The sequence below is a fragment of the Cladophialophora psammophila genome (genome assembly GCF_000585535.1).
Source record: "Cladophialophora psammophila CBS 110553 chromosome Unknown aczJe-supercont1.35, whole genome shotgun sequence".
NCBI classification, from domain to species: domain Eukaryota; kingdom Fungi; phylum Ascomycota; class Eurotiomycetes; order Chaetothyriales; family Herpotrichiellaceae; genus Cladophialophora; species Cladophialophora psammophila.
This window is the reverse complement of record NW_006912956.1, coordinates 156,247-172,185: the sequence shown is the minus strand read 5'-3', so window position 1 is coordinate 172,185 and position 15,939 is coordinate 156,247. Positions and strand designations below refer to the sequence as shown.

At 51.1% G+C, this 15,939-nt stretch overlaps 5 protein-coding genes across 5 annotated transcripts; 2 read left to right on the top strand and 3 right to left on the bottom strand.

Annotated features, from left to right (window-relative positions):
• Positions 1–1,348: 1,348 nt before the first annotated feature.
• Positions 1,349–2,309, top strand: A1O5_12596 (uncharacterized protein; the record flags this gene model as incomplete). Its single annotated transcript, XM_007753165.1, has 3 exons — positions 1,349–1,731; positions 1,804–1,871; positions 1,924–2,309. The coding sequence occupies 3 exons, from the start codon at positions 1,349–1,351 to the stop codon at positions 2,307–2,309; spliced, it is 837 nt and encodes a 278-aa protein (XP_007751355.1).
• Positions 2,310–3,020: 711 nt separating this feature from the next.
• Positions 3,021–4,511, top strand: A1O5_12595 (uncharacterized protein; the record flags this gene model as incomplete). The annotated part of the gene is made up of 1 exon (XM_007753164.1): positions 3,021–4,511. One exon carries the CDS (start codon positions 3,021–3,023, stop codon positions 4,509–4,511), a length of 1,491 nt encoding a protein of 496 aa, XP_007751354.1.
• A 1,581-nt stretch (positions 4,512–6,092) lies between these two features.
• A1O5_12594 (uncharacterized protein) lies at positions 6,093–7,607 on the bottom strand (the record flags this gene model as incomplete). Its single annotated transcript, XM_007753163.1, has 3 exons — positions 6,093–6,377; positions 6,476–7,161; positions 7,409–7,607. The coding sequence occupies 3 exons, from the start codon at positions 7,605–7,607 to the stop codon at positions 6,093–6,095; spliced, it is 1,170 nt and encodes a 389-aa protein (XP_007751353.1).
• Positions 7,608–8,573: 966 nt separating this feature from the next.
• A1O5_12593 (uncharacterized protein) lies at positions 8,574–9,449 on the bottom strand (the record flags this gene model as incomplete). The annotated part of the gene is made up of 1 exon (XM_007753162.1): positions 8,574–9,449. One exon carries the CDS (start codon positions 9,447–9,449, stop codon positions 8,574–8,576), a length of 876 nt encoding a protein of 291 aa, XP_007751352.1.
• An 817-nt stretch (positions 9,450–10,266) lies between these two features.
• On the bottom strand, positions 10,267–15,480 carry A1O5_12592 (uncharacterized protein; the record flags this gene model as incomplete). The annotated part of the gene is made up of 1 exon (XM_007753161.1): positions 10,267–15,480. The coding sequence occupies one exon, from the start codon at positions 15,478–15,480 to the stop codon at positions 10,267–10,269; it is 5,214 nt and encodes a 1,737-aa protein (XP_007751351.1).
• Between the last annotated feature and the right edge of the window lie 459 nt (positions 15,481–15,939).

The following is a 15,939-nucleotide window of genomic DNA, read 5'->3' as shown; positions in this document are numbered from 1 at the left end:
CGAGCACACAAATTTCCCGCGAGAGGAAATACGAGCGAGGAGGGTTTTGCACTCCAATTAGACATTTAATCGAGGAAATCGACTCCCCGGTGGAGTGATGTTGCAACGTGGGCGAGCCCCATAAACTTTTCAATACGTTTCAAGTGCCTTTAACGGCGGCTTAACTGAAACTGGTTTTTTCTTGCACGGAGGCAGGGCCGAAGTTTCTTCACTAGAACCTTCGAATTCCTCTCCCCCGCGATTTGATTCTCGCTAGGGTAAGGATTGGCTGAAAGGTTAACTGACATTTGGTGGGTTTAATTCAGTCTCTAAATCACAACCAAGGCCCTATCCCTTTAATATACGAGGTAGGGACGAGAACGACTCGGACAGGGAACACTGGCTCTTTGGAATCGCCCCTCCCCCGTACGGGGCCCCTTTCGTCGTTCTACTAACCTTGAATTGGGCGGAGAGTCTCGAATCTACATATATTTCATGGACTCTCAAATCTGCCAACGGTTGAAGTATTGTTCTTGATGCTCTAGGTCAATGTTAGGGTTCGTTGAGCAATGATGTTGTTCCTCCCCTTATTCGTGCTGGTCTCATGCGTCTTTCCAGCCAAAGCACAAACTTTGGTTGATCAGTTGCCGTTATGCGCTGTATGATGCCACCTGGGACATCGTCCAAATTGAACTTGCAGACTCACAAAATGAACAGGCCGACTGCGTTTCCCAAGCGATTCAGAGCATTCCGTGCCCCGCGACAAACAAAGAATGTGTCTGTAGCGATCCCCAGTCCCTGTTCGTGGGCGTCGCCGCGTGTGCTGGCGCCAATTGCACCGTCACAGAAACCCTGTGTTTGTCCAATAAATTCCCTTTTAGCAATGTCAGACTCGCTGATCCCATGTACCAGTATCGGAGAACTCTGCGCTGGTGTTCTGTGATGTCCCCCGTCGAGACATGTCCACGGAACTAGAAGCCATTGGTGGGACATTTGGTGGCCTAGTAATTCTCATCGTTCTCCTGAGAATGGCCACTCGAATGCCTCCCTTCAAGGCTGCTTTTGGTTGGGATGATGGGCTTATCCTGGTCTCTGCTGTAAGAATCCCTGTCTGGCTTCGTCGAAACTTCTTCACTCACGCTGGGCAGGCGTTTGCAATATTCTCCTCATTGAACACTTTTATCAGTACGTGGCGAAGGGCAGCATTTGCGCTTGGTTGGGAAAGTTAACGCTGGAAACAAGTGACGCACCACGGGTTCGGGAGAGACATTTTCACGATTCCGCCAGACGATATCGAGACGGTCTTGAAAGTGAGCACAAAATACCCATCACAAACATATCTTCTTACGACGGCGCTGATCCCCACCAGATGTTCTACGCCGGAGAAATGACTTACGACATCACTAACGCCGTGACCAAGATTTCCATCCTGGCATTTTACTTGCGCATCTTCACAGATCCGAAATTTAAAATATCAGCATATATTCTCATGGGGTTCGTCATGGCGTTTTTGGTGGCTATCTTGCCTGCCACCATCTTCCAGTGCACGCCCATCTCTTACATGTGGACCGGATGGACTGGCGAGACCGAGGGCCATTGTATCGACGTCTCCTCATTGACCTGGGTGGCGTCTTCCGTCAACATCATACAAGATATTGCTGTCATCTTGTTGCCGATCCCGCACTTACTCAAGCTATCGCTTTCACGGAAGAAAAAGATCCAGATTGTCTCCATGTTCTGCGTAGGCTTATTGTAAGTCCGATCCTCAAGCCCTCGAGCCCTCGAGCCCTCAATCTATATGATTACTAACCACATATCCTCTAGCGTCACCATTGCCAGCATTGTACGTCTGTCAAGCCTCATTCGATTCAAGGCCACTCTGAACTTCAGCTGTAAGTCGCCATTACCTCCAAACAATCTGCATTCTACTTACACCCCGCGCAGGGGACTACGTCGCTGTCTGCTACATGTCGGTCGTCGAAATCGACGTTGGTGTAATCTGCGCCTGTATGCCCGCAATGCAACTCCTCCTGCGCCGTGTCGCACCTCGTCTCTTTGGCTCTACCGCCGACAAGTCCTCCTATCTGCACCCTCACACTGGTGGCCCCCGCTCACAATCGCGGACCTTCCGCAACACGGGCGCCCGCCACTCCATGGCGCCAAACACTATCACAAAGACCCTGACGGCGACCGTGACCGAGGTAGCAAAAGATTCCGACTCGGTTATGGAGTTGGTGGACAATCCCCACAAGAAAGGCGCTAGCCATGAGGGTGGGTCATTTGCCACGATGTCGTCAGCAGACGAGGGCAATAAGCCAAATGGTTGGTAGAGATGGAGAATAATAATAGCCCTCCCTCTCAGAGTGAGCAATTGGACCGGAGGAAGTTTGTAGACAGTAGAAGACACAGCAGTTTGATGTCACTCCACTCGACATTCTTTGCACGAGGATCGAGTGGGCTCCTTGTTGTACAGAGGTACGCCACCATTCTGACTGTTATTTTATTGACACAAACCCGGGCCCGTGATTCATGACTTGTTGATATTTACGATTCAAAGTGTGCTGAACAGTCCAACTGGACCCAGTGTGGCAGCAGCGGACATCTGCGTAGCAATTGCGGTCATCGCTCTGATGTAGTGAAAGTGCAAAGGTCATAAGCTTAATCGTCCGGGCAAGTCTAAGCAATTGAACAGGCCTTCTGGAGAAACGTGGGGAGGTGGATAATACATTTAGGAGCCGTTTTGGCATTTTCTGCTCCGGCAATATTTCCTAAGACGGTATTGCCGCTTTTGCGGATCCCCGGCCTTTCCGGGTTTCATTTTGAGGGGTGAGACTTTGCTAAACAGGGTGTCCATTAATGCGCTTTCTCATAGCTTGACCGTCGGTTGGATGGAGCTCGCGGGGACTGACGACTGGGGAATCACTCTCGCCCAGCTCGAACGATATATGAAGCACTCGTTTGGCCAGGCCAAATTCGCGACAACCGCGATCCGCAAAAAGCGAATGCTGTTCATAATTCGAGGACGTTGAACCACTGTCAAGATGTATGTTCAATCGAATGGTGAAGACCAAATCACTGATGTGGTTGTGTTGGGAACGGGACCCGGCGGGCTCGCTTCAGTTGGCTCTGCTGTGGAAGCTGGTGCGCAAGTTATCGCGATTGAGGCATACAAAGATATTGGAGGAAACGGGACCTGGTCGACGGGTTGGGTCGCATTCGTGGACAGTCAAATACAACGCGACCAAGGCATCGAAGACTCCGTTGATTTGTTCATGCAAGATTGCGAGAAACTGATCGAGGAATCCAGCACGCGCTACGGCCTACAATGGGATCCCGTTCTCGCGAGGCTCTACGCAAAGGAGAGCGGGGAAATGTACGAGATACTCAGCAAAAGGGGCGTGAAATTTCCTCGTCTCATCAAGCGTCCTCTCCAAACGTCTGTTCCGCGTCTGGCCGCCGTCGAATCAACAGATCAATTTGCCAGGGCGTTCGAACCTGACTTTGCCGGCCCAAATGTACGCACCTACTTGAACAGCACTGCGGTGAGACTGATCACTGAGAGTGGACGTGTTACGGGCGTTCACGTGCGGCCGAATGACTCGACGCCACCATTCAAAGTGTTCGCCAAACAGGGTGTCATCCTCGCCACGGGAGGATATCAGGCTAACCCAGCCCTCCGTCAACACTATGTGCCAACAGTGAGGGACTGCTGGTACCCAGGACTGCCAACATGCCGTGGGGATGGTCATCTTCTTGGCCAAGCAATTGGAGGGGATCTGATCAACATGTCCATGGTCCCGCCTATCGTGGCCATAGCTTCTGCCTTGACAGATGAAGCAATTGCGGTGAATTCCAACGGCGAGCGGTTCCACGACGAAGCAGGACCTTATCAATATCGAGTGGAAAAGCTGAAAGAACAGCCTGGCCAGATCGGCCATTATATCTTCGATGCGACCACGGCGGTCAGCAAGGAGCGTTATGTGGATCAGCTTGGCGCGGGAGTCCGAAAGGCGAATACACTGGAAGAGCTTGCGGCTATGGTACGTGTCCCTGCCAAAGCTTTGATAAGCTCTGTCAAGACCTGGAACGATTTCGTGAGTTCTGGTGAGAAAATCGACCCTTTGACAAATAGGGTCGACTTCACAACCCACAAAATCACAGATCCCCCGTTCTACACATCGCCCTTGGTTCCTGGGGTCAGCTTGACATGTGGAGGGTTCCGTACCACAACATCTCTGCAAGTCATTGACGTGTTTGGAGAGCCGATTCCTGGCCTCTTCGCCGTGGGAGATGTGGCGGGTGGGTTCACACCTACCGCCGAAATGGGCGGCACTCACCTTGGAGGAGGATTTGTGCACGGCTGGAGAGCAGGTAAAGCCGTGGCAACCGGACAATTGGCCAAAAACCACCATAGAGAGGGCGGCACTTTTGGACAGTTTGTCCCTCAGAAGGCGACGTTGGAGTTGAAGATCCCGATCATTAGTGGCGTTGCGACAGCGGAGCAGGCATCTGGGTCAAAAGCCCGACTGTAACTGCGTTGGACACGTAGAGCAAATAGATCGGAACTCTCAGACTGCTCATTCATTGATCTTGTGTTGCTCATAGCTTGGGGACTGGCGAATTGGTGTGGTCTGATACTAGCAGTTTCTGATCTGTCCATTCAGTCAAATTTAGGGGACATCAATCCATGAACTCTCCTTGTAAAGCGAACCTCAAGCGGGCGATGCTGAGCCGAAGTTGAGCAGGCTAGCGGGCCAATCCATGCATGAAGTGGGAGGCTGAGATTTGGGAGCCGAATTCGTGGTCGGTTAAGCTGAATCCGAGCCTAGCCCATCAGATAGTGGGGGGATTGGGGAATTCTGCCGTAGGGAATTCGTATAAGATTAGTTTGTTGATCGCGTTCTGTTCTCGTCTAGACTGTGGGAGAGGTTCTCAATCGATATGCCCCTTCTGTCATTCCCTCTGCTGTCACTTTTTTGCCTCCTTTTGTTCCCATTTCCAGTTCTCGACGATACTTCGTACGATCGCAAGTTCGACAGAAGGCCAGAATGCAGGGCCACTTGCCCCAGCGACTACTTGCTTCACATTATCTTCCATTTTCCTGCAGCCATGCTCAGGTGCAGCTGCGGGCTTTACTGACTGGTCATAATATTTCGCGAAGCAAAAGACGGATAATGAGATTCAGTATAGCGACGCGTGTCCAAATCAGATTTTCAGGGCGCCCTGTGACAACAACAGTCCAGTCGTCTCTTTCATTCATCTTCGTCGCCCATTTTCGCGTATATAGAAGGATTCGAAGAGGGGAAAGGCCTGAGGACACTAGTAAGATAGTCACCTTTTCTAGATCAATATCTTCCGGAAGCCAGAGCAATAGACTTGACTCAGAAATACAAAGTCCGTATTTATACTTAAGTAAGCAATAATACTGCCCCACACTGCTTGACTATAGCTTCGTCGCTGCTAGGTCATGATCTCGACCTAGAAGTTCAAGCTGTGTATCGAGAGGATTGTTGTCGAAGACTTCATCCAATGGTGGAAAGCCCCTATATAAATCTCATTCCCTGCTGAAACCCCAATCGCCAAGTGACATGACGTACCTAAATGCCTCCGAACAAACATTGGCTTTCCTATTTCCAGTTGATTCTGGATTGCCTGCGGAACAACACGAGTGTCGGAAACTCTCCAGGCTAGATCCTTCGCTACAATGCAAGCCCATGCAAGAAATGGCCGAAGGATCGCACAGACGGGGAAGCCATTACCTACGCTAGGTAGCACTGCAAAGCGTGATATTGCAAATATCGTCGGGATGATGGATTGATTCGGCCTTTACTACGATGTCTTCTGGTATACTCGAGATGTTGTTCTCCACCTGCCGGAGAAGTTTCGCGATTTACGCCAGTATATTGTTCTCGCCGTTTTCGAAGCCTCCCTTCATATATCAATGATATTTGATAGATGATGGGTATATATACTGTTCAAGTCGAGTAAATTTTGTGTTCAAGCACTAACTCGACTCCCTTGTGAGCGTGATTATGCATGGCAGCCTCCTACCACTATGTACGGCTTGTAGAAGAACCATTTTGCATTCCGAAGGCCTCTGGCCTGGAAGTACACTAATCCGGACTCATCCACGATAATGTCGATGCATGCGTTGCTGACCGTTCCATTGAACCTAGGTTGGTGGTTGCGGCCCACTGATCCAACACCACCGGACTGCCGGTGAGTGTGAAGTTCAGCACCGCTTGCGTGGGCACGTCAAGCAACAATCCGTAGTCGCCAGGGTATAGGACTGTGTTGCCCTGTTCGTCATGACGGGCTAGACTGTCTAGCGTGAGCTGCAAGGTTGCCGTGGATGTGGCTCCGCCCTTGACGGCCAAGAGGCGCTGGAGTGGTCGCAACTAGATATAAGTGACGAAATATCGTAGGTCGACTGGCCCGGCTGAAGGGGAGATATACTGAAACTCGTATAGTAGAGACCATACCCAAATGGGACAACCGCGTTGTCGTACCATTTATAGATACGTCTAGGGTTGCCGGACGTCGCGTTCGGTCGAAGGCCCATATCCGAGATAGCCACTTGGTTGACGTAGTTTGCGGGATGCTGCGTAATGGGGAGGCGTCCTGCAAGCGCAACTTCACCGGTAATAATGTTGACAAGGGCATCGCCGCCAGCCATACCTAAGTACCATCCCCAGAGGACCGCGGAGACGTTGGGATTCGACAACAGCACAATGTCGTCCAGCTGACCGCCTCCCATTTGAAACACAATAATGGGTATCCCCAGCGATGCAGCTAAATTGATGGGTTCGAGAGTCGTCGCCGGCCAGGCAATGGTATATCGGTCATGTTCTTCAGCCTTGTCGCTATTACTGATCCCATCCGCTACTATGATGAAGTCGGCTGCCTTGCATGCAGCTAGGGCATCATTCCAATACCAGGTGTTGGGTGATCCAAACTCATTGCTGCTAAGGACATTACCATGAGGAAGCTGCTGTAGTGCGTACAGTGGTGAATGTAGATATGGTGCTATGCCCGAGTAACTACCTAGCATTTCGGTGGTAGCATTAGCCCAGCCGCCTATTATAGCGATGTTGGTATTGGTGTCTGCGGGCAATGATATTGGGAGAACACCGTCGTTCTTAATGAGGACGATGGCTTCTTCCGCGGCTTGGAGGGCCAATGCTTCCGCCGCAGAGTTGAGATATTTGACCAGTCAAGTGAGTGATATGGGTTAGCCGAAGGCAGATCAAAGGATCCTAGGTTGATTAGAGCCGAGTATAGACGGACAAGGGATTTGTCGATATCGCTTTCGTGAATGAGGCCTGCTTCGAGTGCGGTCGGAAGCATTAGTTGATAATAGTCGCCCTATTGATTATATCAGTAGACAGTGCGGTAAACAGGCAGCGACATAGGCAATCTAGATCCACACCAGCTATTAATGTATCGGCCACGTCTTGCAGTCCTGTCGCCGTATAATGATGATACGCATCAGCGTTCTCGATAGCGTCACAGTCCGAGGCCATATATTGTCCGCTCCCTGTCCAATTCCAATGCTCCCGCACAATAGTCTGGAGGATATACGGGTCTGCGCATGTCAGGACCCCGTTAATTGCACTGTAGGAGTACATAATGGACCTAGTGTCGTGTCAGCATTGGAGACCTATCGTAAGCTTATGGTCATTTGCACTTACCCTATCCCGGCAACTCTAGCACATGTTTGAAAGGGCTGTAGGTAGTTCTCTGCCAGATCTTGCGTGGATACGATGGCATTGAAGCCATATCGATCAATGGACCCCGTCTGATATAGATGCCGGATAGAGGGGCAGGTGTAGCCGATTGCAGTGGGTCTATTTAACTCTGGGTCTGTTACTTAGGGAGTGCTCAGGGAGCGCTGAGTGATGTTCGGCACATGGCTCAGTCAAAGCTCAAATTAAAGCGGCCTTTGCTCGCCCACTAGGATCAAACCGTATATGGCAATTGGGTTTTTCGTTGTCGAGTAATCTAATTAGGTAGCTTGTGCCGCAGTGCCAACAGGTCCAGATTTTGCCCAATCGGGCTAGTCCAGTACTCAGGACGAAGGTAAACAAGGGTAACTTTGTCAAATGCCAGCCCAGCAGCGTAGGCCCTTGCGAGCTAGGTTCAACAATGAGCCTACTGGGATTGCCGTCTACCGTGATCTGCAACAGGCATTGTTATGAAATGCACGACGGCTTTCTTAAATCTTCATGAAGTTTTCTATCCATTTATCTTTTGCCTCATCAGCAGTTCTTTCTCTTATATACATCTGTGGCCTGTGTCTTGAAGCCTTCCGGAGAGCCCTTGAAAAGGGGAAAAATTCCTGGAAACGCCCCTAAAGCACTGCAGACGTGTCACTTCCACGCTACCACCGCCTGTAGCCAGGTCACATAAAGCCTGATTAAAGTAGCAATGGAGCCATACAGAACGGATACGAAGGCTGGGTGTAGTGTTGGGGTTGAATACCAAAGAAAGATCCAAAAATTAAAACTTCTATGTTGACCCTGCCGTGGTTCTTCCTCTCCCCCTTCGTCCTTTACCTTTACCTTTCTATCCCAGGACTGAAGGTGTGCAGCTTGCTAAGTCTGAACCCTGCAGTCGACTAACCTGACAATCCGCAGTTCCACGGGACTACACTGAGCCGCCCAATTCTCAGTGTATAGGTTATAAAAGTCGCCACTGAGACACTGCCAGAAAGTGGTGGTTCCGCCGAGCGCAAGCGTGCGTATACCGTCCTCGCCATTGTCAACGTTGCCGCCGCCCTGAGGGCCAGAGGAGCTTGTGGTGTTAGTGACGGGACAGATGCTCCACCCGCTAGTATAGATGGCGCCGGACTGGGGCGGGCCGTCGAATTGGAACTGGTAGTTCGACGCGATGTAGCCGGTGCGATTGAATGCGTCGTAGAGATTGCTGTTTATCAGAGTGAGGCGGAGTGTCGAGTTTGTGAGACATGATACCATGGATAGGGTTTGCGATTGCGTCGGATCTGATGAAGAGGAAATGGACAACGACGGCGACGCTGCGGAGATGGTACTACCACTGTTGAGGGAGGCCGGAGTTGACGACGAGGCCTGGATGGGTAATGTGCTGGGATCAAGGGCCGACGATGGCGGTGGTAATAAGGCTGTTGGGCTGGGGCTGGGGCTCGGGCTCGGGCGAGTTGAGATGCCGCAGGCCTGTTCAAGCACAGTCGGCGGCTTGCTCGGTACAGCAGATGGATTTACCGCTTGTGGAGGAAAGGGAACAGGAACAGCAACATTCGAACTCGGGGCTAGCGATGACGCCGTTGCCGGTGGCTCCATCGTAGCAACATCAGGCACATCTGTAGCGACGAGGCCTTGAATCTGCCCGTCACTGATCTGAGACGCGGGATCCACAGGAGTCACAATGGTGATGGTCGCCGTGTGCATTCCTCCTTGGACCTGACCGTCGCCGATCTGGGAGACGGAGCCCATGGTCAAGACCGGAGCTGGCGGCTGTTGTCTCGGCCGCAGTTTTCCGGCAGCAGCATTGCCGGACTCTGAAGGCGAGGCAGGTAAAGAGATATTGATCAGTGCAATACCAAACACACCAGGAAATGTGCCTGTGCATCCCGGTGGTGGGGGTTGTAGTGGAGCTACTACTGCCGTCACCGCTTGTGGTTGTGCGATCGGCGATGCATGTACCCAGGTGTGAAAAAGGAAGAAGAAAAAAAAAGTGTGGATCATACTTTGTTGAGATATCATTTGTGGAATATGAGGGAAAGGTCAGCGTGGAGTCGAGTTGTTGAATTGGAGAGAATGAGGTTCGAGGAAATTGATGATATATGTACCTTTGGGAAAGGCATGTTCGAGGACTCACCTCGTGCTAAATCCTCCGGCTGGAAAGTGCATATTGGATGCATAAGGCTGGCTGTGAGTCCGTGCGGCATCTAGAAAGCACCCCCAGGAATGCGAGGCTCTGAAAAACGGATGAGGCTGGCGTAAATGTTGAGGCAAGGCTGGCAAGATCCAGGAGGTGGCCGGAGATCAACCAGGAATGTGCCAAGGCTCGAGGTGTAGAGGTCAAAACTCCATCTCGACAGACGCCATGAGTGTCCTGTAATGATTCATCATTCATGAATTCGTATGTAATAACACAAAGCTGCCAGTGTTATATGATTATCCAACACCTCTCAGCAAGCAGCCGGACATAGTCGAAGCCTCAGAATTTCCCAAGAACTGAAAGCAAGGACTTTTTTGAACTCCCATCACCCCATCGATGCCCTAGAAAAAGAAGCTGTTGTACAATCGTTCAACCATTAAATACATCCCCGTCATCGCCCATAGGCGTTCCAGGCGTGAAGTCCCGCCCAGCATCATCCACATCGTCTCCGTTCCTGTCTTTACTGCCGGCTTCTTCCACAACCTTGGTGGCTGATTTCACAAGCACTCCCCGGCCTGTCAATTTATCCCATGTCTCATCCTTCCTTGCTAACCGTTCACGAGAAAAACTCAGCCCGTCAAGCTGAATCAGATTTTTGCAGTGCGCCGCCAGCAATAACTCGATTGTACGTCGCTTTAGGCCTGTTACTTCATCAAGCACCTTCGTCCAAGACGCATCTTCTGTCTCCGACCCGTCGGGCAGATAGTATCGTGCCAAGTCTGAATTTGCCACTTTAGCAGACGCAGGACTATAGAATCCTACAGTCAGAGGATTTTCGCGGAGGTCGATGTGCTTCAGCGACGGAAGCCTAGACATGATCAGGCATGTTCGCCTCAGCTTGTGCACCCGATTCTTCGCCAGCAGCAGCGTATTCAAATGCACCAACTTTCGTAATGGATCAACATCTTTGATGGCATTGAAATTCACGTTCAAGTGTCGGCAATTGGGAAAGAATAGCCCAAACCGTTCAGGAAGCTCCGAAATGCCACAGGCTGCGATCTCCAGTTCCCGGAGATTATTTTGAGGCGATGACGGTAATTTCAATGTCCCCTTAACCACCAAGTTTGATGATAGACGGATCTGCCGGCACTCGTTCGGTGTGGATAGGACTAGATCGACAATATCCGATTGCTCTTTCTGTTCTCTAAGGGACAAAAATTCCAGGTGGTATGCCGACTGAAGCCCCTGAATATCCTTAATTTTGTTATTGTCAAGATCCAGATGTCGAAGAGCTCGCATATGCTTCAAAGCAATCAACTCTAGTTCGTTGTGGACTAGTCGTAGCTTCTGTACCGGAATGTTCTTGTCCCCACCAGCCGTGGGGAAATTCTGCAGAGCATTGTGAGAAAGATCAAGGTCTTCGAGGGCAGGCAGAGAGCCGAGATTCCTAACTTCTTCCAGTTTGTTGTGGCTAAGGTCTAACGCCTTTAGTCGCCTTAGATCACAACCTTCAAAATCAGCTCTTGTTAGGTCGTTGCCGCTGAGTTTGAGTTCAAGGAGACCGTCCAGATCCAAGACGCCGTCGATGTTCGAGATCCGATTGTTGTTGGCATTCAGGCTCCGCAGATGAACTAGCGAACTGAAACATTCCAAGCTTTCCAATTGATTCCCAGACACATCGAGATACTGAAGATTATGGAGATGACTCCACGAAGTTAGGTCATTAACCAAGTTCTTCTGGATATCAAGAATCCGCAAGGTAGACGGCAAGCCACCCAACTGGGAGATTTTGTTGCCGGACATACTCAATTCTTCTAGACATGGACAGTAATCTTTCAGACCATGAACAGAGGAGACACTGCCTGGTGCAAGCGTCATTCGGTGGAGTTGGTCCCAGAATAGTTCGTCAGGTGCCGCGTCTGTGATGGCCTTGATGAGCTCATCCACAACTAACGCTAGTGAGCCATGAGCTTGCCGTAATGCATTCGGATGTCTTCTCTCGTCAACATAGCTCTGGTCGGGATCCCCGGGTTTGTCAACTTGGTGCAGGGAAAAGTCTGATAGTGGAGTTAAGCAAAGAATGCTTGAAGCTTTATTGCTCGTCTTTTGCAGTTTTGCCATGGTCTTGGGTGGCGCCGGTGTTACCACATTCGAGTGTTTGACCTGGACAAGGCTCATCTGGGGCTGAATATGTTCTTCGTCGTCCTCTACAATAGGAGATATTGTCCGAGGCTGAAAGGTGACGACCCGTTCCTGACTGAGCAGCCGCATTTGATTACTCTTTTTGAAGGAGTCTCTGGAAAGAGGCACCATAACTGTTGGCGGCGACTCCTGCTCACGGTGTCCAACATCAAGATCAATTTCTGAATCATCAAGGGGAAGGTCCTCTTCACGTGGCAGGTCGTCGAAATCGTCCTCGCCAAGATTTGCGTAATTGACCCCAGAGACAATCGGGGACGAAAACGCAATCGTAACGGCTCGAGGTTGCTTCCGATCGTCTTTGAGCTGACTCGGAGGCTTGGACGGAACGCCACTATGGAGCTTGGCTTCGTGCGCTGAAGCCTTGGAGCGGAGGGAGCTCTGGTCAATCTCCTCCATGTCCTCCTCGGCTGCGATTTTGCACTGAGGTTCGGCACTTACGGGGTTGGCGCCTGGGTCCGGTAAGCGACGCAGTGAAGCTTGAGAGTCATCTCTGGCGTCAGGTGCATTGACACTAGATATCATTTCTTTCTGGTCCGTAGCCTCCTTGACATGTCGGGTATTAGACTGCAGTTCCCGTTGCTCATCAATACTCAGGTCAGGGATGTCCTCGAAAGGGTCGTCTTCGGTCAGCGTTTGCCGGTCCTGTCTGCTCATCCGTTTGGAGTCGTCATTTGTAGATGCCTTCTTAACCCATACCTTCTTGTCGTGATCGAATGTCATTGCACCAACGCGGTCAGGAATCGATACGGTACCGGAAGAAATGACACCCTTTTGACCAGATGCGGATGATCTTGTAGGGAAAGACTGCTGAGTTGAGCTGTGATTGGAATGTTGAGTGTGGGCCATATGATCCTGTGTCCAGTCCTGCTGACCGTCTACTGTGGAACTCGAATACTTGCGCTTTCTCATGGTCTCGGTTGCATTTAGAATGCGCATGTTCGGCGGATGGCTCTCTTGCAACTCTTCCAGAGCCGCGGCTCCGGTTGCTTCGCTAATAATAACATTGTTTGCTGGTGCAAGAGTGCCAAACACTGAAGTACTGCCCAGAGCGTCCATATCGTCTTCGTCGCGGTATTTGCGCAAATAGCTCGCTGTTCTCGAGTCATGGCGTGCGTGACGGCGGTCCTGGGCGGGCCGTGGCACATGCTCTCGGGACGGTGGCCGAGAAAAATCATCCTTGGTAGAGTCTGCATCAATATCCAGATCAAGTATGGCATCTGGATTCAACTCTGACACTTCAGCGGGTTCAGTGATGTTTGGCAGAGCAGCAACAGGCTTAGGCTTCCCTCGAGAACGAATGAATTGCATAACTTTGTTGGCTTCCTCCATGTAGTCCTTGGTGGCGAGCGATGCTTTGCGTGAATCACTGTTCGTCTGAGCTGCCTCCTGTGCAAATGAGGCCAGTTCTGCGGCCAAAGCCTCGGTGAGATCTTCGTTAGCTGGTTCGGGGGCCGTCTCTTGGTCAGCACCTTCGGCACCTGGTACTAAGGTGGCACGGGTGACAGAAGGGGTCCTTCTCGCCGATTTTGGTCTCGAAAGGTCGCGTGAAGCGAGCACTTTTGGATCTGGCTTGATCCCTTCATCATCAGGCCCAGCATCCGTTTCCTTCTTACCCGCATAGGTGGTTGCTTCACCGAGCTCGGCGATTTCAACTTCAATCTCATTGTCTGGCGGGCGCACTTGATCATTGACCTGTGTCTTGCGTCGTTTAGTTGTTCTATCCTCCTCGATGTGACCGATGATCTCTTCCCGTTCTTCGTTTCCTTGACTTAGTTCAATCCCGACACCTTCCGGGATCGATTCAGGAATATTCGCAGCCTGCGTCGAAACAGGTTGGAAGATTCTATCTTCTGGCTTCACTATTGTTGGCTCAATGGGGGATGGCCTTCGGACGTTTTGCTCAAAGCCGAATCCATCAAGCTCACCCTGACCGAATTGGCTCATACGAAACTCGGTCTCTTGGGCTTCATCTGCTAGGGAGGGAACGCCAACTCTCTCGCAAGAGTCTTCAGGCTCCTCGAAATGGCTCAAAATACGCATCAGCTTATTGTTCGTGTACGTGTCTCGATTTCCGAACAACTTCAATGGGCTTCCAGAAGAGGCGGGCCGGTTATGATTGTCTGGATGGTGGATAATACTGGTGTCCTGAGGCGTTGTTGGAGCGCTGGCACTGAGCTTACTCTGATCTATACTGTCGTCGAGAAGACGGGAATTCTGAGGCGGCGAGCTGTGAAAATGGATGTCAGCTCGCGAGTTTGGTTCCATTTGCGAAGGCTCTTGGCTCAAGCTGAGGCTTTTGCGGAGGAATGAGGCCTCATTCGAGCGGCCCCCGCGTCGCGAATTGATGAAGCCCCCGTGTGAGATGAAGTCTTGTGTACCCATAGACAGGTCATCGGGTAAAGATTGGGAGGTCAAATCAGGTAGTGGTTCGTCTTTGAAACGTTCTTCCTTGTCCTGCTTCCTCACATAACTGATGTGACTGTCGCTCAAGCTCGACCCAGGACGATCTTCCTCCTCCAGGGCAGCGCTTTGTAGTTTGCTTTTCAATGCCTGTATATCAACATCGGCTCGCAACACTGTATCGCGGATTGAATTTTGCTTCGATACTGTGACCGGGCTGATGAACTCGTTTCGCAATTCTTCTTGACCACTGATCGTCCTCCATCGTGGATCTCGCGCATCATAGCCTTTCGGCGATGATGGGGTGGAACGACATTTGTCAACACGCTCGAGGGACTGGACTCGCTGCTTCACCAAGCCTCGGAGGGACCCAGTTCTGACAAGGTCAGACGATACCGCAGACAGGTTTTGTTGCTCCAGCTCGTCTTCCTCATTGACTTCTTCCAAAATCTCAAGATTCACACGACTTCTGTTTGTTCGATAGCTGGAGTACTGTTCGGGAAAGGGATTGGAGGCAGGCAGGTTGAAAAGCTTCCGGCTCAAGCTAGTTTCTTGTTGTTCAACGCTGTCGCTCCGTAATTGTGAGGTGTTTGGCAGTTTAAAAACGCCTTCTAGTTTAGAGGGTGAGAAGAGGTCGAAGCCGTCGCTATTGATGTCTTCCCCTGCTGCAAGCCGTCTCTTCCATTCTGGTGTCTCTACCAGAGAAGGCTTCTCGCGGATGGAGTGATGTTGCACTGAATTCTGGGATTCTGAGAAAGTATTTGATGTCCGGCGCGGCAGGCTTGAGTATTTCTGTGAATCCGAGGCAGCAGGCAGGTTCAGACGGGAGGCACTGCGTTCGCGCAGGATGGATTGGGCGCTCTGGCGAGCTTGTCCGCGAGTTGAGCGATGTCTCAGAAAGCTGCCCGCCGACGAGTCTTTGCGGATGTTGTTTGCGAGGTGCGGAATGCGGCTCTGCGAGCGGTTGAGAGAAGGCGCAGGCGAGGATGAGCGGTGTTCAGACTTCCAGTCTTCGGAAAGCGAGTCGAGCCATGGCTCCATTGTATATGCGTCGTGATATTGGGGAAGTGGAGGTAATGGCTGAATGAAATGCGGACCAAGTGGTGGGAGAGAGTGTGTGTGCTAATAATGGTTCGGATCGCGTGTGGGAGCGCAAGTCAATGCTCAAGAAGGCGTCCCGAGTATCGCATACAGGGAAACGATGTAGACTGTAAGCATAGCGAAGTGGCTGTTGGACTATCCGAACTATCATAGAGCAGGCGGGACATAAGTGGTTGATCTCTAAGAAATTGGAGCACGACGCGCTGTGATGGTGGATGGTTGGTGTGTGTGTGTGTGTGTGCGTATGCGTGTGTGCTGGTGTGTCTTCCGATACATTTCTCCGCGCTCCGTATTCTGTTGCCCCACAATACCATCAACACCATCAACACCGTTAACACCATTGACACCATTAACACCACGCAGCCTTGTTGCTAGGCAACCACCAACCTACTCATCCGC